The sequence below is a fragment of the Syzygium oleosum genome, unplaced genomic scaffold, assembly GCF_021117445.2.
Source record: "Syzygium oleosum isolate NSW1041296 unplaced genomic scaffold, Sole_v2.1 Sole_v2.03, whole genome shotgun sequence".
Lineage (NCBI taxonomy): Eukaryota > Viridiplantae > Streptophyta > Magnoliopsida > Myrtales > Myrtaceae > Syzygium > Syzygium oleosum.
The window spans coordinates 993,222-1,016,757 of record NW_026607487.1 but is presented as its reverse complement, the minus strand read 5'-3'; the positions used below and the strand labels follow the sequence as shown (position 1 = coordinate 1,016,757).

At 39.7% G+C, this 23,536-nt stretch overlaps 1 protein-coding gene and 1 pseudogene across 3 annotated transcripts; one reads left to right on the top strand and one right to left on the bottom strand.

Moving 5' to 3' along the window:
- Positions 1–1,077: 1,077 nt before the first annotated feature.
- Positions 1,078–6,392, bottom strand: LOC115664311 (putative RNA polymerase II subunit B1 CTD phosphatase RPAP2 homolog). 3 transcript variants are annotated; one of them, XR_008816130.1, is made up of 7 exons: positions 5,666–6,392; positions 4,722–5,402; positions 3,735–3,919; positions 3,382–3,645; positions 2,158–2,316; positions 1,507–1,776; positions 1,078–1,216 (listed from the first exon to the last, which is right to left on the bottom strand). XR_008816130.1 is itself a non-coding variant. In XM_030586256.2 (6 exons), the coding sequence occupies exons 1-6, from the start codon at positions 6,282–6,284 to the stop codon at positions 1,672–1,674; spliced, it is 2,013 nt and encodes a 670-aa protein (XP_030442116.1). In that variant the 5' UTR covers positions 6,285–6,392; the 3' UTR covers positions 1,456–1,671. The 3 variants fall into 3 exon arrangements, 2 of the variants coding, with proteins under 2 accessions (XP_030442116.1, XP_056165764.1); XM_030586256.2 differs by lacking the exon at positions 1,078–1,216 and having other exon boundaries at positions 1,456–1,776; XM_056309789.1 differs by lacking the exon at positions 1,078–1,216 and having other exon boundaries at positions 1,456–1,776; positions 3,406–3,645.
- Positions 6,393–16,400: 10,008 nt separating this feature from the next.
- Positions 16,401–18,213, top strand: LOC115661356 (probable inactive poly [ADP-ribose] polymerase SRO5; annotated as a pseudogene).
- Positions 18,214–23,536: the final 5,323 nt, after the last annotated feature.

Below are 23,536 nucleotides of genomic sequence, written 5' to 3'. Positions count from 1 at the left end.
GGTTATCTCGTAATTTCTATTTAAAATGGCGCAAGACATAAGTGTCGAGAAATTTTCAATTATGTATTACGATTTACGACTAAAATGGACTGAATCACGACGTTACAACTAGGCGAGAATGATTTGCGGGACCAAATCATTCGACGTGTAGGTGGCAAAACACGAATCCGATTATGTCTATCTAAAAATGTCGCAAGACATAAATGACCACAAATTTTCAATTATATGTTACGATGTACTGAATGAGCGCCACGATAAAAAATAAAAAAAAAGGACCGAATCACGACGTTACGATGGGGCGGGTCATGGTGGAACCGGTCCAAAAATACATTTCTATTATGGGAGTTAGGACACGAATTCTTTTTGGGCTATGCTTGCTAGCTATCATTAAAAACGCAACTGCTTCTAACCACTACCTAACCAAAAGCACTATTCCATCACAAGCTCTCACAGCTTACGGACCACCTAATTTGGTGCCCCTACTTCACATGCAGACATTATTTTTCTCTCCTCTCTCTAATTTCATGGATTAAATTACAACATAATTTCCGCACCGAGTTCACGATAAGATATCCGATCGATATCGCGAGTCAGATGAAACGCACGATGAAATTCGGCCAAGCGGCCCGAATACGAGGATAGTTCTTGTCTAGACCCGGGTTTATGGACCGAGCGCAGACCGTTGGATTTGGTAAGATGCCTTTGAGATATTATATGAAACCTGCACGACCAACAGCTATATACGGTGACCCAAGTCTAGACGAGATGTGATTGCAGAGTAATTTCACACTAACTGATGTGAAAGCTCGAGCATCTATTTGGGTGTCTTCGCCGACCAGGAATAGAAAACTAAAAGATAGGCAGAGCAGATTTTCTTGCGGTGGACTAAAATGATTGTTGACCGACCACACGGGAAATGTATCTCGTGATGCCTTCGGCCGCAAGAGGACCAGGAAATAATTGCAGCATGAAAGGGGAAAAAAAAAAACAAAAGGCTTTGCCCCTGTTGCTCGGCCAGACGAGGTTCTCTTCTCATTTGTCCAAATCCCCATCAAAACGTTGGAAAATGTCAGGCATCCCTAGGACCCGGCCAAATGTCACAGAAGTAGAGAAGAAAGAAGGGTTCTTGGACATTAGCTCCTGGTAATGGGTGGAAAATGACGGGACCCCAAGTTGCTGATCAAGCTGCTTTGAAGAGTTCCTCATTCTGTTCAGCCTGCGTTGATTCAAAGATCTTATGACCACAGCCAGGGAAAAGAAAGACTCGGCATCGAATCCTATCCGGTGTTTGGAGCAATCGCTAGGTTCGGATATAATTATGTAATGAAGGATATCAAAATTATGAAAAAAAGGGCGCGGACTGTGGAGGCTCGATGCATGCGGAGACGGCAAGAGATAGAGAGTATGATCCGACGACCAAGCGCGGCAAAAATGGATAGAAGAAAAAGATGTACAAAGTTCAAGGAATGCAATTTATCCACTCCCGGGTCCAATATCCACAAGTACCTTCTAAGTTCCTACAGAAGTTACACGAGTCTTCGGTTTTCATACTCCCGTATCCGAATTAACTGCTTTCAGCATAAGTAAGAAGATCTCATTGCATGAGACAGTATAAGGTTGCCTGTCAAAATTGCAGTTGACCAGTTCTTCACTGGGTCCAATCTTGCACCACTAAGCTCCACTCTGCGCCGAGAACTGAGGTGCTCTGCCGAGAGGTATTAGAAGATCCTTCATAATCTCGTAGTCTTCCATGCTCATTTGAGCGCCCTGCAGCACCTGTTACACGAGGTACAGGGTTAAACCGTCCATGTTTTAAGGACAGTCCCAAGTTCAAAATCTATACGACAGTCCATGTCAAAGGACCTAAGAAAGCTGAACATTCATGAACCCATCAGTTTCTTTTTCCCATCCCACCAAAGTTGCCTTACCTTCCTTCTCCAGGGAATTTGAGTGATAATATGACATAGGAGGCTAAATCTGGTTTGTAAGGACTAGAGAAATACGGTTGCAAGAAGACATGCATCGCAGTCACCCCTTAGAACAGCCATAACAGGAATAACTCTATATATGTGGGTGTATATAAGGAAGATTTCATCAGGATTGCATGATGTTCCCGTAAACAAAATCACTAGATTGAGATCATGATGTCTCACTCACCTTCTGCATCGAGGGATGCCTATTAGTCATGTGTGCAGTCAGCACAGGAACTCGACAAACGGAGAGAGCATCAATAAAGAGAAGAACAATCACTTGCCACTGCTTTGCACGCAAAGCAGGGAGTGCATCCATAAATGACATTGTATCCAACAAGCGACCCTGTTTGATCAACCAAAATCAACTCTTCATGAAAAGAGATCTACATAATCAGCACCCCAAATAATATAGGTTTCTTAGATTGCAAATGGTTGTGCAGAACAATGAGAAAGCAAATCTAAACTTAGACAGCTAAACAACAAAACTCAAAAAGAAATTCCCCAGGCTATTTGACAAAGATTAGCAACAGACAAATTTCTCTGATTTCTAAACCAATTTTCATTCTCTATACAGATAAAAATATAACAAAGGTTGAATATAAAGTTCAAGAATGAAGAAACTTGCTATTTCCTTTCATGAGCACATCATGCATGCTCCATAAATATAATAAACATCTCAAAAAAAGCAGCACATGATAATTCTTCAAACAGGCTGCAGAGTTGAAAAGGTGTAAGCCGTCACTTGTCAAATTAATTTTGGTCAGCATTTTTATCCCATGAGGAATTTTCCTGATAATGATTTATCGTGCGTGCAACCTGATGAAAAGTACTGCACAACTACAGGGACTTGTTGGAAAGAATTTGGTAACTGGAAATATCTATCTGAAGATTTGAACCACTTTTACTTTTAGGTAACTATCATTTTGCCTTATGGTCAGAAGATTCAGATATATGCCCTCATGTATAGTCAATGCAACATTTGGATAATTTTTACAAATAACAAAACTGCCAATCAAACAGCTTAACTAGTACTATCTAGACTAAAGATGTTATCAAACAGCAAATTTCTGTTTGCATTTTCAACACTGGGGCATTTAGCACTCAGTTTCTAGCTCTAAAGTTTTCAGTTCAAAATTTTGAGCTTTATCAGAGCGACCCTTATTGAAAAGTTTTGATCAAACTACAAGACAGTAAAAAGATAACTTTATGCCTAATCAGACAGCAGACTTGATGATATTGAAAATAATACATAAACAAATGAGAAACAAAGAGGGAGTACAAGGGGTCCTCAAATGCCACAATCTATTCATATTTCTAATAAATTAATCAATTCTTTTGCATCAACAATCACCATAAGAAACAGAAGGACTCAGAAAAAAAGGGGTGAGAATAGATTCATATATTATACCAATCCATGCTCGAGGGTGGATACTGGCATCGGCAGCCTGAGATCAGAGACCAATCCAGGTAAAGCTCGAGAAAGACAGCCAGCGAGGGTTTGCTTAATTTCAGTAGAGCGGCCGTCGGACATTACAATTCTTTGTGGGTACTCTCTGCCATTAACTGACATATACTCTTCATGAAAGCTTTCATCTTTGCCATATATATAAGCCAAAGTCGATGATGTTATCCATGCAAAAAGGGCACCCCACATGGTTGCGAAAGGAGACAACTGTAACATTTCAAAAAACACTTTAAAGTGAATGATGAGGCTAACATGGCAACTGGAAATTGTACACAAGACATATTAACAACACTTACAGCCAAACTAAATCCATCCGGTGGGGCCTCATACCATGAGTCATCGGCATCAAATAAATCAGCGGTCGGAATCCCAGGTTTATTTGGCCACTTTACAGGGGCTGGATCTACCTCCAGGGGATCAGTGTCCTCCACAGGTTCTATTCCATCCGCATCATGTGGATGTGGCAATATAATCAATCCAGCTTCAAACACCAAATGGAGAATGGGTCATCAGCAAAAAGAAAACTTACCAGAACAATCTCAGTCACACAAAACCCTAAGAGCGAACAAGCTTACCCCAAACCTAATACAACTAATCCCTGCAAACTCAAAGGCCCAAACCCAAGAATCTAAGCCCCATGTCCCTCATTACACCAATCAACCCAACAAGCAATCAACGCCCAAGACAACGTGGGGCCATATTTTGCTCATACCTCACCAGAAAACAGATCTTCAAAACCAGCAATTAATCATTCATTTCTTACGAATTCTTGATCAGGAAAATACAGCCAGCACCTTCTCAGCATTAACATAACTCTGCAACATCAGACTACTTAGGATGTACAAATGGTTTAATTCCCCAATTGTGGTTGAGTTGCATGCCCTGTCCCAACAAGATAAACGTCCTTTCTTCCAACAATGCAGACATCTTAACTCTTACGGCAAACAAACCATGATGATGAACTCTCCCAACATATGGCTGCATTCCAGCAAATTTTAATATATTCACAGCAAAGGATTTTTCCCTCATGTGATACAATGCCCAATCTAATTCCTGATCCCAACCAGCCACAGGTCTTCAATTATTACAATAAAAGGAGTTTCCTCCATAGATCCATTGAGAAAGAACAACCAAAAATAGAGGCTACCTAGATTCAGATTTATTTTTGCATAAAACATGAGTCGTCGGATATATTCCATTTTTTAGTTATATCAATAATTTACAGTATGCTCATGCCAAATAATGTTAAAATGGATCTTCCATACAGTAAAGAAGATACCAACCAGAATCAAAGGCGTCAGATTCTCCAGATGCAGCAGCCTCCGCAGCCTGACTCAAGGCCATTGCACAGGCTTCAGCTGATGAAAAGCGCAGCAGATTTTCATCATCTTGCCCATTTTCAATGCCAGATGTTAGTGGAGGTTCTTTTTTGTCTACCATTTCTCTAATCTCGCAAAGGTTTCCCCCATTGGCGGCACTAACTTTCTCATCAGCCCATGTAACGGAACGATTAACTTTCTTTGCACCTGCAGACTTAAGCGAGGGCTTCAGCTTGGTTTCAGTTGATGTTCCATCAGAGTTCCCATCATTAACTGCTCCTTCTGCTCCTGTAACATGACTTAGGGATCCACTTTGACAGACTTCTGAAGGGGAAGGAACTCTTTGAGAGATGTATCCATCTTCTGTGATGTCATAGCTCTTCCCTTTCAATTCTCTTTGGTTTATCTTGGAAGTTCCTGGCTTTGCAGATGAAGTCTCAATTACAGTACGATGACGCTGCGTATCTTTGCCATGAACTTTTTTTCCTTTCGATTCTTTCAGTGTTGCGGCAGAAACTTCCTCCGCTAAATTCATGGGCAACTTTGAAATGCTATATTCATCTTGAGTGATTATAGTACTTGTGAAGTCCATGTCATTAATTATTAGCTCCTTTTTACTTGGCTTAGAATTTCTGGATTTCGACCCTGCACAAGCAATTCAAGGACACTTTTAAAGCACGAAGAGGGTCCGACCAAGACTGTACGAAATCCGCTCGCCATAGCCACTATAATTAACTGCTCTAGAGAAGCCAAAACTACTAGTGCTCCATGATGCAGAATTGGACATACTCAAAACCTTCAACCCTTCTCTTTTTCCCATTTCATCTACACTCAACAATTAAAAGTGCTATAATATTGCCATAGCCAGTCAATCATCGACAGACCAAGGAATCACCAAAGAGTTTTACCTTCTCTAGGTTCCTTCTTTGCACGCAAAGCCGCCGCGGCCGCCTTATCATCTCTTCTCTGAGGAACATAACCTTCGATCGCATCCGAAGGACCAACCCACTCTTCCAACGGCACTTCCCCTGCCCTAATCTCTTCATTCTCTTTTATCTTCAATCCAGACATCCCCAATTCCCCAACTCCATCTACCCTCCCCTCCGCCTCCTCCTCGGAGCCCAAGCCCTTATCCCCAAACACCCTCAAAACCTCCTGCATCTTCAGCAAGTCCATAACCGCGCACCTCTCCGGCGGCAAGCTCCCCGCGAAAGCCCGGCTATTGACGACGCAGCCCGTCGAGCAATACATGTAGGTCTCGTGCAGATCATACACCTTGTGCTCCTTCAGCGAAATCCGGTACCGACCCTTCCGCGAGCGGTCCGAGGGCAAGGGCTTGGCGCACGGCGGGTAGCCGCAGAGGCCGGCGATCGACCGCTCGGCGACCACGTCCTCGTAGTCGCGGCGCGACAGGATGGAGCCGGCGGCGAGGAGCTGGGCCTCGCCGCCGATGCCCTCGAGGAGGTAGTGCTGCAGCTTGTAGGCCGCGTCGTGGACGGAGACGGGCTGCTCTTCGATCTTCACCATCTCTTCTCGGGGGGGAGGGGGGGGGGGGGGCGCGATTTCGATCTCGGAGATCGAACTGCGGCGACCGGCGAGCGGCGGCGGCCACCGATCGGAGCCGTCCGGCGAGGCGACGGCGGGACCAGGACGACGAAGGAAGACGAGAGAGCGTCTCGCCGCTTACAGCAACATCGATACATATATATGAAGAGCACGGGAGGTTAGGCGGTTAAGGGAGCGATTCGGCGGCATGATCCCGAACTTTGGTATAATGCGTAATATGATGTATAAAGTTTTAATTTATTGTAATGTAATTTCTGAATCTCGGCTTAATATGTAATGTTATTTTTGAAGTTTTAATTTATCCAACGCGATCTCTAAACTATTTGTAAGTATATAACGTAATCCATAAATTATATGAAAATATGTAAAAATTCATGGATCACGTTGAACATTATACTAAAAGTTCAAGGACCACATTGAACGCATTAAAAGTTCATGGATGGCATTATACATTAGATCAAACCTTAGGGAACACGATGAATAAATTATAAATTCATGGATGACATTGCGTATTGGACCGAATGGCATATTTTTGGCGTTTTTAAGCGATGGAGTTTTATTTATATATTAGATAGAGGATGTAGAATGATAAAATAGGAAAAATTTATTGCGGAGCGCCGATTTTTAGTATTGAAACATCTTGAACGACCATTTTAAAGTGTCGGAAATTTTTTTAAAAAAAAGCGTTGCACTGGCAATTGATCTTGCTGGACAATCCAATACGTCCTTATTTTAATGATGAAAGCTCGTCGAAGTCATTTCAATGAACAGTTTTAGAAAATCTTGATATTAAATTAATCCTTGATGAAGTTTTGGCATTAAATTGATTGTTAGTTAAATTCCTATAAAAGCTTTTGAAACTCCGCGGCGCGTGATTTATGTAGCGAATAACATTGTGGAGTACATTAATTTTCCAAAAATTGAAAAATTTGGGATGCAATCATTTAAGTGTTATAACTCTTAAAAAGGGTTGCACCAACAACTAATCTGGCCGGACAATCTTATGTCATTAATTCAATGATAAAAGCTGGTCGAAATCATTTAATAAGATGGATTCTTGTTCCACCACCAGAAGGGAAAAAGATAGTTGTTTACAAATGGATTTTCTCCGGTAAACGTAAGGCATATGGATCGATTGAAAGATATAAGGTGAGACTTGTAGCAAAGGGATATACATAAACATATGGCATAGACTATCAAGAGACTTTTTCGCTGATGGTAAAACTGAACACTATTGGGGTCTTGTTGTCTCTTGCCACAAATTTAGATTGGCCATTGCACCAGTTAGATGTAAAAAACGCATTGTATGGTCTAAAACAATCATCCCGCACATGGTTTGGACGATTCAACTTGGTTATTAAGAAGAATGGTTTCTACTGGAGGAACTTAGATCATACTCTACGCTTGAAATGACAACAGGGAAAGGTAAAATCTTTAATAATCTATGTGGATGACATGATTATCACATGGGATGACTTGGAAGGCATCTCTAGATTCCAAAAGAGATTGGCAATTGAGTTTGAAATTAAGAATCTTGGGGTAGCCAAATAAAAAAAAAGGTATATTTCTTTCTCAAAGGAAATATGTGCTAGATTTATTGTCTGAAGTGGGATTGCTAGACTCTAAGCCAACTAATACTCCGATTGTGCAGAATCACAAGCTTGGAGACTACCAAGATCAGGTGCCAACTAATAAGGAGAGGTATAAAAAATTAGTGGGTAAGTTAATCTATTTATCCCATACTCATTTGAATATTACTTATGCCATAAGCATAGTCAGTCAATTTATGCATTCACCTAGTTTGAATTCTTCATTACTTAAAGTCCGCTCCAGGGAAACGACTTTTGTTCTCAAAGAATAATTATCTTAATATTGAGGGTTATACAGATGCAGACTGGGCAAGGAGTATTTCTGGCAGGAAGTCTACATGACGCTACTTTACCTTCATGGGAAACAATCTTGTCAAGTGGAGGAGCAAGAAGCATAGTGTCGTTATCTATTGCTGAGGCCAAGTTAAGAGAAATGGCCGAAGGACTTTGTGAACTTCTTTGGCTTAAGAGATTACCGACTAAAATTGGTTTTTCTCCAAATTCTGAGATGAGCTTATTTTATGACAATAAGGCGGCCATTGATATTTCTTATAATCCAGTCCAATATGACCGCACTAAACATATCGAGGTAGATGATATTTCATCAAACAAGACCTTGATGGCAAGATAATTCGATTCCCATTTGTTAAATCTGAAGATCAACCGGCGGATATACTCACGAAGGCCGTCTCTAGCAAGATCTTCTACAACTCACTTGACAAGTTAGGCATCAGTGATATCTATGCACTCACTTGAGAGAGAATGTTGGCGTGGGTTGTCGATTATGACTAATTAGAGAAATTGTAGGATTGACTAGTTGCTAAATTTGTGTTTTATAACGTCCTTATTTTGAGAATCAACCTGATTCTTAGCCTAAGATGTGCATAGTATAGAATATTGGTAGTTTTTTATCTGTACAAATATATATGTTTTTGTATTTATTCAAAAGAGAAATAGAAGAGAGAAAAACATCTCTGTTCAGCAGTAAAGACTAATAGAGATCTAGGACGGATATGCTGCCAACGACATCGGCCCTTACTCTGGCAAGTGAGAGGAGATCTTTGTTAGTCTCCAGACGCCATTAATCTAATTATCAGAATTAAGATGGATACCCTCTTAACTTGTGGTGACCCTAAATTTCTCAATCTCTTCTAGCTGAGATAACATTTCAACTACATAAGTCATGTAATGCACCTTTTGCTCTTCAATCCCGTGAGTTTCACGTGAGTCTCGCTTAATGCAAAAAGCTCGAGGATGCCCGAGATGGGCTTCATCCAGTCCACTACTAGTAGCAATGATGTATGTATTCCAATCACGTGGATCTACGTTTATATATGCTTTGGTCGAAGATCACATCCCTACAGACCCAAAAAAAAAAAAAAAGACCACGTCCATGAGTTTTTTCAAATCTGGCCAACCTGCCATCCATGTGTTAACTATTATATTGTAAATAATAAAATAAGGACAGCGCATTAGAAGTCCTAAAACTTGTAATGAAAGTGCAATGGAATCCTAAAACTTTCAGAAAGTACAATTAAATTCTAAAACTTGTCATGAAAGTTTAATCGAGTGCTAAAATTTTCAAAATATATAATCAAGTCCTAAAATTTATCGTGAAAGTGCAATCGAATTTTAAAAATTTCAAAAAGTGTAATTAATGAAAGGACTTGATTGAATTAATTTGACAAGTTTTAGGACTTGATTGCACTTTTTGAAAGTTTTAGGACTTAATTTCACTTTCGTGATAAGTTTTAGGACTGAATTGCACTTTTTCGAATATTTATAACTCAATTACACTTTCGTTATAAGTTTTAAGACTTTAAACACATTTATCTCAATAAAATAAAAAAAGATTCTGAGGAGAAAGGCGGAAGAAACTTGGTAACCACCTATAAATTGTCACGACATTCATCCAGGATTAATCAACTAATAAGTACAGAGATATATAAAAGTCCGACAGAAGAAGACAAGACAGGGCTAGTTAGGGACTTGAAAAAGTGTTTGGTTCTCTGTCAAGAAATTGTAGAATGAAGCTTCCAGCTTAGCAACAAATTTGGAAATAGAATAAAATAAAATAAAAGCCTGCTCCTCAATGAGAAAAGTACATAAATTATTTCTTATTAACGGCAAAAGGTTGATCGCAAAACCCAAAAGAAGAAGAAGAAGAAGAAGAAGAATTGTTGACAAAGGAGGAGGAAGTTTGGTAAGTCAATATTATTTATTCATTTATTTCGAGGGCCGACAATGCAAGCCGCGACCCTTTTGTATCGTTTACAAGACACGAATTCGATACGAGGAAAAATAAAGGAGTTACAGAGAGAAAAACCCGAATTATGATACGGCATTATACGCTAACTAATAATTAATATGAATTAACACGTTTTAATCGTAATTCAATCTTTGGTACGTAAAATCAAAATCCATATATTTTAGACCGACATAGATTGATACAAAATTACAAGCACAATTAAAACACGACAACGTGAATTCTTCTTGCAATCATCCATAATTGACCCACAAATATTAGAAGAAGGCAAGGAAGGATTGGTTGGGAATCGCAAAGGTGTTGTTTCTATGTCAAGAACTTGTGTATGTATCCTCGCTATGCAGTTTGCACATTACCTCAAACAACCAGCCATTGTCCATAAGAGCAGAGCATCCGTTTGTGGTTGCCTCTTAACAATCAGCAATTCTCTTCCTTTTGAGTGTACCTAGAGGTGTCAAAATGGGTCTTAAACCCATATATGACCCATTTAAAAATAAATGGGTCATATATGGGTCACTTTAATTTTAAAGAGTCAACTTTAAATGGATTTTAAATTTTAAAGCTTAAAGATAAATGGGTCTAAATGGGTTGAGTTTGGAACCCATGTCCAACCCACCTACTAGATCCATTTACACACTCTCTCCCTCTTTACAAAAATGTTTAAAAAAAATCGAAATTTAATTATTTTTTTCTTTTTCTTTTTTTTTTATTCCGGCCGGTGGTCGGCCACGGCGACCGGCCACAGGGGCGGGACGACCTCGCCGGAGGCCGGCGAAGCTCGAGCTCGCCGGCCTCGGGCGAGGCTCGAGCCTCGCCGATCCGGCGAGCCTCGAGCTCGCCCGATCCCGGCGACCTCGAGGCTCGCCCGATCCCGGCGAGGCTCCGGCCTCGCCGATCTGGCGAGCCTCGAGCTCGCCGGGCCTCAGGCGAGCTCGACCTCGCCGGATCTGCCGGCGAGCTCGAGTCTCGCCAGATCGGCGAGGCTGGAGCCTCGCCTGAGGCCGGCGAGGCCTTGGCCTCGCCAGATCGGCGAGAACGAGCTTTGCCGGCCTCCGGCGAGCTCGTCCTCGCCTGTGGTCGGTCGCCGGCCACGGCGGCCGGCGATCGGCAAAAAATAAAAATAAAATAAAAAATAATTAAAAATTCGATTTAAAAAATAAAAAAATATTAATTTTTTTTTTATTTTCTTGGATAATGACTTTATGTAAAATATTTTTTAGAAATGTCGCATTTTTCGTAAAACAAACATAACCTCAATTTTAAAAAAAATTATAAAATTTTTTCACTAGCTTTGTATTGCATAAAATGTTTTAGCAGTATAATTTAAAAAAAAAATCATAAGAAACAAGTATTCCTAGATTAGGTTAAATATAAAAGTGTTTTAGTAATATGGGTCGGGTCGGGTATGGGTTGGGTATGGGTCGGGTCGGGTCGGGTATGGGTCGAGATATTTATACTATGAATAAATGGGTCATAAACGGGTTAATGGGTCAATTTGGGTCGGACCATTTATGACCCGACCCAAACCCGACCCGACCCACCATTTATGACCTGACCCAAACCCGACCCGACCCACACGTTTAACAGGTCTAAGTGTACCTCAGTGGCAAGCCTTCAACTCGTGCATCCCTTCCATGTTCCATCCTCAATTCCTCAGGCTTCGCGAGTTGTGTCGATTCTTCAATTCTCCCCTCGATTGTTGGGCGTGCAGAGCTGGAATCGCGGTTCCAAGCATATGTACTGCTGCGAAGAATCTGAAATGTACCTGCACAGGTCATGTGCCAAGGCGCCATGTTCCGAGATACAACGCCCCTGGCACCCGGAGCATCCCCTTACCCTCCAAATGAGCCAATCTGATTGTGGCGCGCGGCGCATCTCGACCTTCATATGCGAGTCGTGCGACTTCCATTTGGATTTCGGCTTTGCAGTCGTAACTCTACCTGACGCCCGTGAAAAAGTTGTGTCATGGCTATCACTGCAAGAAATGCGGTTCCAACCTCCACCCCGACTGTATGATATCAACTCTGCCTCTTGAACGGCCGGCGGAGGAGGACCTCACCGTGCTTCATCTTTTTGCCCGCCCGCATCCGCTCATGCCCTTCTCTGCGGCAATGAGGATCCAGATCCGCTGCAACGGCTGCCAACGTGAAATATCAGGAAACTTTTATGGTTGTCGCTGTTGCTCATTCTTTCTACACAAATCACGCGCAGAACTGCAAAAAGAGCTCCGACACACAAGCTCACCCCCAGCACCCTCTTACTTTAACTTCCCTCGGACGAAGAACAAAGGATCATAGTCGCAACAACTGTTACCTGGACATTCGCGACGTCGGCTACTCCTGTTTTTAGTGCGACTTCAATTTGCATGTTCCTGGCGCCCACAAAATGCCCGCGAAGCATCGCTTCCACGAGCATCTTCTCGCTTATCTTGAGGCAGCCAAAAACTTGCAAAGCGATGCGTGCTGTAACCCTCGCACCGTTGACATTTACCATCGCCAGGAGTGCGATTTCAATCTTCGCTACGATCACTTCCACCTACCGCAATCTATAAAGAGTAGAAACCACTTTGATCCATTAACCATCTATGAATTATACGATGAGGATGACACCAGTGAGTACTACTATGAATCCAGAGTGCTGGTTTTACTATTGTGAAGAATGCGGGTTGGTTGCCCATATCCAATGTGCTTTATCTCCGGTAAGTCTGCATAACAATCACATATAGCCTCTTTCTTTCTAAAACAGCGCGATGAATCTCCTCTTTATCAGCTCAGGTCCTTTACTTTGTTGGGGAAATTCGATTGTTGATAAAGATAGAGCAGTAGTTTCTAAATCTTTGATGCTTTTTAAGGTATCATTTGCCCCCACTATTGCTGTTGCCAAGTTTAAACAAATATACTTTCATGATATATGCCAAAACCACGGGAAAAGAGTAAAAAAGAGAATGTTGTGAAGAAGAGAGAGCTATTGTTGTTATGAACACTTCCGACGGATAATGTATAATTTGGTTTTATTTACATACAACCAATCAACACATTTATTGGGAATAGGTATCTTTTATCCACCGTCAATTCCTTTCATAATCAACCATCAATTCCTTTCATGTCAACAATCACTGGCTGGAAGCTCCAAACCAGCAAGCAAGATCTAAACCGCACAACAAAGGGAGGTCACGGTCATGGGGGCATTCGGCCTCAAACACAACCGGGGTTTGGAGCCGGTGGAAATGAGGACCGTTCTCCACACCTCGACCGTATTAATACCAAGGTGAAATAAGATGGCTGCACAAAAGGTTACCATGAATGATGAACGAAGGAGTATGGCATGGGACCCCGGTGCTCGAGCCCCGAGCCCGGATCCTTGGCACTTGAACTCGGAACACAGAGTTGTATGCGGGACCTTTTCTCATATATGTATTTCATAATTTTCCCTCTAATAAGCATTGGAAAGTGACTTTTGCATTATTTACAACGTACAATTAAAAAATCAAAAATTGAAAATAATTTTTTAGCAAAGTTTATTTTCCATGAAGCAATTGAGGCTTAATATCTTTTTATTTTGGGTTAATACCACGAAAAATCCCAAACTGGTATACCTGTGATAAATTTATCCAAACTAATTTTTTGACCACAAAAAACCCCAAACTAGTACACCTGCGACAAGTTACCCAAAACTAATTTTTTTACCACTAAAAACCCCAAATTGATACACCTGTGATAAATTTACCAAAAACTAATTTTTTGACCATAAAAAACCCAAAATTGGTAAGTTTGTGACAAACAGATGGGTAAAACCCTAAACCGATATACCCGTCAACTACCACGTGTCATCCAACTCAGCAATTTGATTAAAAAATTTAACAGAAACTAGCGGATGGTAAATTTGTCACAAGCGTTTCAGTTTTGGGTTTTTGGTGGTCAAAAAATTAATTAGGGTAAATTTGTCACATGTGTACTGATTTAGGGTTTTTCGTGACATTAACCATTTTATTTTTATTCGAATTGAGACAATGTGTGGCAGTGTTACATTTGCTTTTTTTTTTTTTAATGAGTGGGGTTTTTTCTCATGAAGTCCACGGATATGTAGTGGCGGGAGATGTCTAGAGCTGCTGCTGGGCAGCACTAAACCTATCCCATGTTTTGATTCTTTTCCTTCTTTAACTAATGTAATAAACCTTATCCCATGTTTTAATTATATTCCTCCTTTAGCTGATGTAATAAACCTATCTCAAATGGACGAGTAATAATTGTCCTTCCGTTTTAAGTAGTCTGATTTCCTTGCTCCAAAAGAAGAAAAACATTTTTTTTCCTTTTCCGAACAAAATTCTTTTTTTACCTCTTTTTCACATCTTGGGAGAAAAAAGATGCCATGGATATTGCTCTGCTTTGCAAATCGAAAAACATAGGTATACATGTACTATATTGTCGAATTATTGATTAACAAAGTGAGTTCAAGGCAATCCATATACACATTGTTTTCATTATTGCAAATCGGAGGAGAAAATTAGTGGATCCAATGTTATCGGAATTGCACGAAACTCAATTATTAGATTAGTGAATTTATATAAACCTTACTAGATAGCTCGCATAAATTATCAAGAAATGATAGGCTGGTCATTACTCATTTGTCTGCCAAATTACGTCAATTAGTCTTATTTATTGAATAGCTCAATGTATTCGTAACGAAGTTCTTCGTTAGAAACTTATCGTAATGTTTGAAGATGAACCATATTACCAATGTCCCTTTTCCACTAACTGACTTTCTAGTAATTTCTTGCCTTCACTTTTTCTATCCCTCAACCACCCATTTTGCTTCTCCTTATCAATAAATGTCTATTCTCTCCTCATAGGCATCGAGTTAGATGTTCGCGCGCACCGAAAGAGGCAATTAATACTAAAGAATTCCACATTTAACTAGCAAACAACTAGTTATAAAGTGATTTAGCCCTAGAAATTCAAAAAATTGTGATGCACCTATTGAAGTATTCATTAGAATCTAAATGGCAATCTTGGCCTCTCCTTAATTAAAAAAACATTTGTACATTTTTCAAATTTAGTACCCAAATTGGTCAATAATACGAAACGAATTTTTCTCGCTTAATTCCTCGTCATAACTCCGACACACACCAGTAGAATGTTTATTTATGGCGTAATATACTAGCTTCCGGAGGCTTAATTAATTCCATGAACGATTGCGCTCTCAATCATAAATATTCGACCTTTCCCGTTTCACCAATATATTCTATTATCAAACGGTTCTCGTCACATTCTTGTGTGTAAATATATTATCTTTCATGTTTCACCGATAGATTCTATACCAATTATTAAACCGGTCTTGTTAATGAATGATTTTACGGTATTCATTAATCTCACCTGATGAAGAAAGATTTTCGATTTCAACTTCCCGGTCATGCATAACACAAGGAAGACGATGTTTGAAAATGACGAATCTTCTTTATTTAAATATTCAAAAAATGTACTCAGGTTTCCTCTTAATACCAAAAAAATAAAATAAAAATAAATATTCAACAAGTGTTCCAGAGCACTGTAAACAACCTACACCGCCAGAAAAGAGAAAAAAGAAGAAGAAGATCATTGATGCAATACGTGCTCGAGTGGGCGTGTGAGAGGCACCAGAGAGAAGGCCGTTCCGCCGGTTTTCTTCTTCAACATCCTCCTCTTATAAACTCAAACTCGCCTCTTCCTCTTGTTCATGCAAAAGAAAACTTCAAACCCTACTCTCATTCCATTTCGACATTCACGCACTCACTCCATCTCACGCACAGACGCCGGCCAACCTCCGTTTCTCTCGTTCCGGAAATCGGGTGCCAGTCCTTTTTCTTCTTGCTTTGATCAGAATCTTTCTTGAAGCCCGTAGAATTCGATCTCCTCAAAGCCTCTGTAAGCTTCCGGAGATGCGTACCGGTGTTGCTGACAATTAGATTTTCAACTTTCTCATTTCGTGTTCAGTGGCTCTGTTTGTTTTCCATCTTCTCTGCTTCATTCGATGATCAGACCTCGAGAATCTGTCGTTTAGTGCTTTTGGTGGGAAATTTGCGAAGCTTTGTTTTACAACTCCGATCACTCCATGGACTTAAAAGCTTTGGATTCATTCAATCAGTGTTTGGATTATTATGTCTTCAATTTGTACCATTTTTGCGGTAGTTTTTGTTTCAGAAAAGTTTTGCAAATCGCTTCGTTTTTTTTTGTAACGCAGTACCTTGGGACGTTCCCCCTTCAGTCAAGAATGGCGCACATCACGCATCAATGTTGGTCACCCACTGGACACACCGCCACACCTGATGCAGTAGATCGTGAATTCAACCATCTGGCGATTGATCTCAACCGTCCGGCTCAGGACGATCCGATGGACAATCAGGATCCGAATTCGTCCGCATTGGATTGCAAGACTATTGTCTCTGCTGGTTTATCCGGCACTCCTCCGTTGCTGTTCATCGGTGGCGGGTTGATGGAACTTAGCGAGGGAGACAAGGTCTACCTCCTTATGAAGGAAATATTCGTTTCCAGGGTAGCTGCATTTGGGGTGCAAGTTACCTCGGTGGCAATCCACCAGAATTGCTACTCTGGTGTCTCGGCGAAAGGACGGGCCCAAGCGTTTCAAGTTTACTCGCAGGCAGTGCAGATGAAAGGCGGTGAGAACACTGCCAACATGAAGTACGCACGGTACGCGACCTCAAAGGGAGAGGTATCCAAGATCTTGTCCTATGGATTTGGCTACAGTGGGAAGCCTGTGAACAATGGCTTGTATGGTTGTGGGGTTTATTTTGCTCCTCATGATCATCCTCTTGAAAGGTACCAGGATTCCTTTTCTTTTCCCTTTTATTGCGTAAATAATTGAGAGGTGCTCTTTGAAAAAACGTAAAATCATGAAGATATGTTTATTTAGTGTGTTATTGTATTTCCCTTTCAAGCTATGATCGATTAAATCTAATACAGCGAGTATATTTCGCGAGCATATTGTTTCTTGACTCATGTTAGTATGATGTGCATGTGATGATATAGCCCTTAGTTTCTTTCTAATACTTTGGCAACATCAAATCTGCCCTCGTTAATTGCATAAATAATTGAGAGATAGTGTTTGGAAAATGGAAATACGACGAAGATATGTTGATTTATCTTGTTAGCGCATTTCCCTTTTAAGTTGTGATCTGTTAAATCTATAGAATGAGTATGTTTCGCGAGCATGTTGTTTGTTGGTTCATGCTAATATGTTGTGCTTGTGATGATATTGGCCTTAGATAGTTTCTTTGTAATGCTTTGGCAGTGTTAAATCTGCTCCTATTGATGAAGATGGCCCGAGGCATTTGTTGCTTTGTTGTGTCATACTGGGGAAATCGGAACTTGTCAGTCTTGGTTCGAAATAATCTCATCCTAGTTCGGAGCAGTACAACTTGGGAGTCGACGACTTATCATCTCCGAGGAGATACATTGTTTGGAGCACACACGTGAACACTCATGTGTTGCCGGAGTACATTATCAGCTTTAGAGACTCTTGTTGCTAGAGAGGTAATAAAATTTTCTTTCTCGTTCGTACTTTTGCATTGACCACTTTTGTGTGCTTGACTTTTTCCGTTCTATCAAACCATGTTTGATGATTTGTGAGATAAATATGAAATAGGGTGCTTGACAACTCCCGAGATGTCACTGAAATCGACTTCCCCTTGGATACCATTTCCGATTATGATTTCGGAACTCTCAAAGATCTTACCTCCATCTCATGTCAGTTTGATCTCCAAGTATCATAAGGACTTTAAAGTAAGTGCCACATCAACATTGTCATAACTTAGTTCTTGGCTTTCAAGCTTTGTTTTCTGCTTACCTTTAATTTTGAAATTAACTAACACATTATCATCATTTTCCAGGAGAGGAAGATTCCAAGGCATGAGCTGATACAAAAATTCAGGCAAATAGCAGGGGATAGGTTGCTGAGTGGAATCTTCGAAAATCTTAGAACTAAGGTGTGGATTATGATCCCTTTAATAAACAATTGTTTGAACTCACATCTATGCCTTTGATGTCAAGTCATGGATAGAGAGAGCTTAGGTTGCATTAGAATACAACTTTGATGATAGTTTTGCACTGAGTTGATAGTGAAAATTGAAATCACCATGAGGAATAATTGCAGGATAATTATTCTTACTAATTTTTAGTGTGGGTGGATGGGTCATTGTTCTTTTCACACTTTAGATACATGCATTTACATTTGGCGTTGGGGTTATTGCCATTTTTGTGATTCTTTTAATGAAAGTTTCTTTTTGGTCAAGCATATATCTCTCTCTCTGTTGGTTGTTGGTCATTGATTTAGTATCATTCTATAGAGAACAAACATCAGTCTAGCATAGGTATACACAATAGAAGTGAGTATAATTTATTCCTTTCTACAGCAATTTGGGGCATGAAGCGGCTGATTATGGTACCATGGATGGATTTGAATATGAATGAGATGAGAGGCGTGTTAATAAGGTTGGTTTTCATTTTGACGAGTTCCTAGCACACATTAGTGCAAGGCAACGATACACGAGATGTGGAGGAGGAGGCCCATGCGGAGTTGTAGATAGGAAAAAGACTCCTTTGGAATTTGTATAGTATGCTAATCTTTTGGAATATTTGTGTTTGCTTCTAATCATCAGTTGTAGTTTTCTCCTGGTTCTATGCCACATTACTGTTTGTTTTCATTAGTCATGGAGACCATAGGAATTTGTATGTTTGGCTAGCCTTTTGGAATATTTGTTTGCTTATGGTCCTCAAGTGTAGTTTTCTCTTGGTTCCCATGTCACATGAAATTAAAAATTTTCTTTGTTTGACATGTTATGGAAATATTCATGATATGATCTATGCAATTACGTTGGAGATAATTACATTTCCATCTAATGACATGCCACAACACGACCAAATCCTAGAAATTTTTGTGGCAAGCCTTGATAAAAATGGTGGAATAGTGCTTTTAGCTAGTAAGGTTTCTGAGGTCTTAATTGCAATAATTAGCGATCTAATGCGGTGATATCAACTTGCTAAGCTTAGGTCAGTTTTTGGGTTAGCAAAAAATGATTCCTAGAATGCCTTTTAGGCATGGGCACGGTCACTGGGGTCTAGAGCCTTACCTTGAGGGATTTGGGCCCAGCCGGGTGCTCGGGCACAACTGTTGGGGATCCAAACATGGGCACTGGGGACGTAGGCACAATGTCAAGGGACCCGGGCTCAGCTTTTGAGTAACCGAGCCCAACTGCTGAGGAACCGAAATCAGCCCCAATGGACCAGAGCTCGAGCACTTGTGACTTGTGTACGGGTGCCAGGTACTCGAGCATGGAACTTGGGACCTGAGCACGGGCACTAGTGAGTCGGGCACGACCTCAAGAGACCCGAGCCAAACTCCTATGGACCTGGGCTCGGCCTCTGGGACTCGAGCCTGACATTAAGGCTCCAGGCACAGGTGTCGGGATTCCCATGCTCCGGCACCGAGGTCTCCGGTCCAAGCATCCATGTCTAGTCTTATTTTGAAATTGATTTTTGAATTTTAAAAAAGAAAATCAATTTTCTTAATTTGAGGCTAGGTTTTCCATTGATTACAAAAAGAATTACCATTTAAGCGATCCAAATGTCGGAAAATATTTTCTAGATAAATTTTTTTTGGTAAAACAAATAGAGCTTTAAAAGGAAAATAGTTGTTGGAACTGGATTGCATTCTCTCTTTTTCTTTCTTTTTCTTTTTTTTTTTTATGGGAAAGTTGTACTTCTTTGCTTACCGGAAAAAAAGGTCTAATCCCAATCCACTCTTTGGTGTTTTCCTTCTTTTTCCTTCCATTTCTTTTTTCAGAAATTATATAATGATAGGATATACTTTTCCCAATCAGTGCGAAAATAGCGATTTCCAGCAGAAAAAGAAAGAATAATATAAGAAAGAATCAGGTACCTACTAATTAGGAAGCACCATTTATAGTACAACTTATTGACGAAACCTTAGCAACGACACCTCCAATTCCATCCTTGACTAATTTAATCAAATTATAATATCAATCTCAAATACCACAATAATAGTAAAAAAAGGTTGCGTTGATAAGATGTCATAATCTTAAATCCACTAATACTTTGCTTGGTTAAGTAACATTGGAAGGATACTCGTTGATGCTTTGATAGGTACCTTCGGTAACTCGCTTGATTTGGCACTGTGAATTTCAATTTCGCTATAACCGAAGAGATTATATTACTCTTTTTGATATTTACAAGGGTGGGGAGTGGCAACATCGCTAGTAACCCCACTGAACATTACTCTTTTTGTTATGTTCAGTTCAAACCGTAGTTATTTCGCACTACCAGCGACTGGAAGGTCTGAGATTGACAATCTCATCACCTCGGCCCTACCAAAATACTAGTAACTAGAAAGTCTCGCTACACAAGGTATGTCTCAGCTAATCAATGAGAATGAGCCATTTGGAGTTTGCTAACAATTATTGGGACCCATGCTACATCACATGGCTCTCTCTCTCTCTCTCTTTGAGAAGTAAAGTTGGCCCGGAGCACCAGAGTATATTGGCTAATCCATTCGGACCCAAGCTACATCAATGAGAATGAGCCATTTGGAGTATGCTAACAACTTTGCCTGGGGAGATCTGAAAATGTATCTTCGACATACCTGCGCTTGGGCCCTGGTCTCTCGAAGCTAGGTCTGAGACCTTGACACCCTTGCTCGAGCTAGTTCCCAGTGCTCAAGCCCGGTTCCTCGGCATTTGAACTCGGACACAAAATAGTATGCGAGACTTTTTCTCATAAATGCAATTCATAATTTCCCAGTATTATACGTCTAAAATCGACTTCCATATTATTTGCAAAGTACAATAGATGAAATTGGAAATTAAAAATACTTGTTAGCTAGCTTGATTCTCCGTGAAGCAATTAGAGGCTTAAGATCATTTTATTTTTGTTCGAATTGAGATATGTGTTACAGTCTCACGATTTTTTTTATATAAAGTAGGGTCCTTTCTATAAGTCCACATATGGTGGAGGGAGATTTCCAGAGTTGCTGCTTCACAGCACTAAACCTTATCCCATGTTTTGAATTTTATTCTTTCTTTACCTGATTTAATAAACCCTATCCCACGTTTCAATTATATTCCTTCTTTAACAATGTAATAAACCTTATCCCACGTTTCAATTCTTTTCCTTCTTCGCATGATGTAATAGACCTATCTTAAATGGACGAGTAATAACTGTCCTTCTGGTTTTAAGTAGTTTGATTTTCTGGCTTGCCAAGAAGAGAACGCATTATTCTTCTTTTCCGGACATAATTCTCTTTTGCCTCTTTTTGACATTCTGGGGGAAAAAACAGATGCAATAAATATTGCTTTGCTACGCAAATAAAAAATTAAGGTTAATATTATGTTGAATTATTGATGAATGAAGTGAGTTCAAGGGAATCAATATGGTCATTGTTCTCATTGCAAATTGAAAGAGAACAATAGAGGACCCAGTATTATTGTAATTGCATGGAACTCGATATTTAAATAAGTGAATTTATATACACATTGCTTTATACCTCACATAAATTTTGAAGAAAGATAGGCTGATCAGTACTCGAGAAACTTGTCTACGAAATTACTTTAATTATTCTTATCTATTAAACAGCTCAATGTGTTCATAAGGAAGTTCATTGTTAGATGATTATCGTAATAGTTGAAGATGAACCATATTGCCTTCTGTTCACTTCCCATAGGCAACGAGCTAGATGTCCACATGCACCGAAAGAGGCAAATAATACTAACGAATTTGATATGCAACTAGCAATTACCTATTTGTTTAGCCATAGAAATTCAAAAAATGTAATGCACCTATTGAAGTAGTAATTAGAATTTGGCGCGTCTCTTTTGTTTACTTCTAAATGGCAATTTTGGCCTCTCCTTAATTAAAAAAATGCACAAATTTTGAAATTTAGTATACTAAGGCTCCGTTTGTTTCACGGAAATCAATTTTCAAGAAAACGTTTTTCGGATTTTTTGGTGTTTGGTTCACAAAAAATAAACTAGTCAAGGAAAACATTTTCCGTCAATGGGAAAAACACCTTCAAAAGTGGGGAAAAAGATTTCCTCTTTCTGAAAAGAGCAAAATATTTTTCCTCTTTTTTGGAAAATGACTTCTTGAAATTTTTTTTTTCAGAAATGTCACATTTTCTGCGAAACAAAAAGAGTCTAGTTTCTCATCATAACTTCGGGCCCCACCAAAAGAATATTTATTTATAATGTAATTTATGAGCATCGGAATATTTAATTATTAAGTCATTTTTTTTCTTTTAAAAAAATCAAATTTTTCATTATTTTTCTTTTTCTTTTTTTGTTATTGTTTTTCCTTCTACTTCAGCCGGCCACGGCGACCGGCCATAGGCGAGTTCGCCAAAATCTCTAGCTTGCCAATCTGGCAAGATTCGAGCCTTGTCGACTTCTAGTGGGCTTGAAGCTCGCCGATCCGGCGAGGCTCAAGCAAGCGAGCTCTATCTCTTGGGATTTGGAGAGGTGGAACCTCGGCTCAAGATTGCTTGTGGCCGATCGCCGGTCGTTGTCGTGGCAAAAGGAAAAAGAAAAGAAAAGAAAATAAAACAAATAAAAGTAAAAAAATTATTAAAAGGAGTGTAAAGAGGAAAATCAAATTAGAAGCGAATCAAACGGCTAAAATCAAACACTAAAAAATATAGTCATTTTCTAGAAATGTTACATTTTCTGTGAAACAAACGAAGCCTGATTGTCAACAATACGAAAGGATTTTTCTAGCTTAGTTCCTCATCATAACTTCGGCACCCACCAATAGAATATTTATTTGTGATGCTATATTTGAGCATTAGGAGATTTAATTAATTCTTTGAATAAGCGACAATCTTCACCTTTTCAATCATAAATATTTTATTAGACCAAAAAAAAAAATCATAAATATTTTGCCTTTTTGTTCACCAATACATTCATTTTTTTAATCAAACCCCTATACATTCTATTATTTAAATGATCGCGTTTTGGTTTTCACTGATTGATTCTCTACCAATAATTAAACTGTTTTGGCGCGTAAATATTTTACCTCTCATGTTTCACCCAAGATTCTACACCAATTATTACCCCGACGGTATTCGTTAATCTTACTCGATAAAGAAGGGGTTTTCATTTTCAACTTTCTGGTCACTCGCAACACTAGGAAGACAAATTTGAAAATGACAAATTTTATTTATTTAATATTCAACAAGCGTTTTAGAGCACTCGTTAACACCCGACACCGTCAGAAAAAAAGAAAAACCAAGAAGATCATTGAGACAATTCTTCTTCAAAATCCTCTTGTGCGAGCGGATGTGTGAGAGGCACGAGAGAG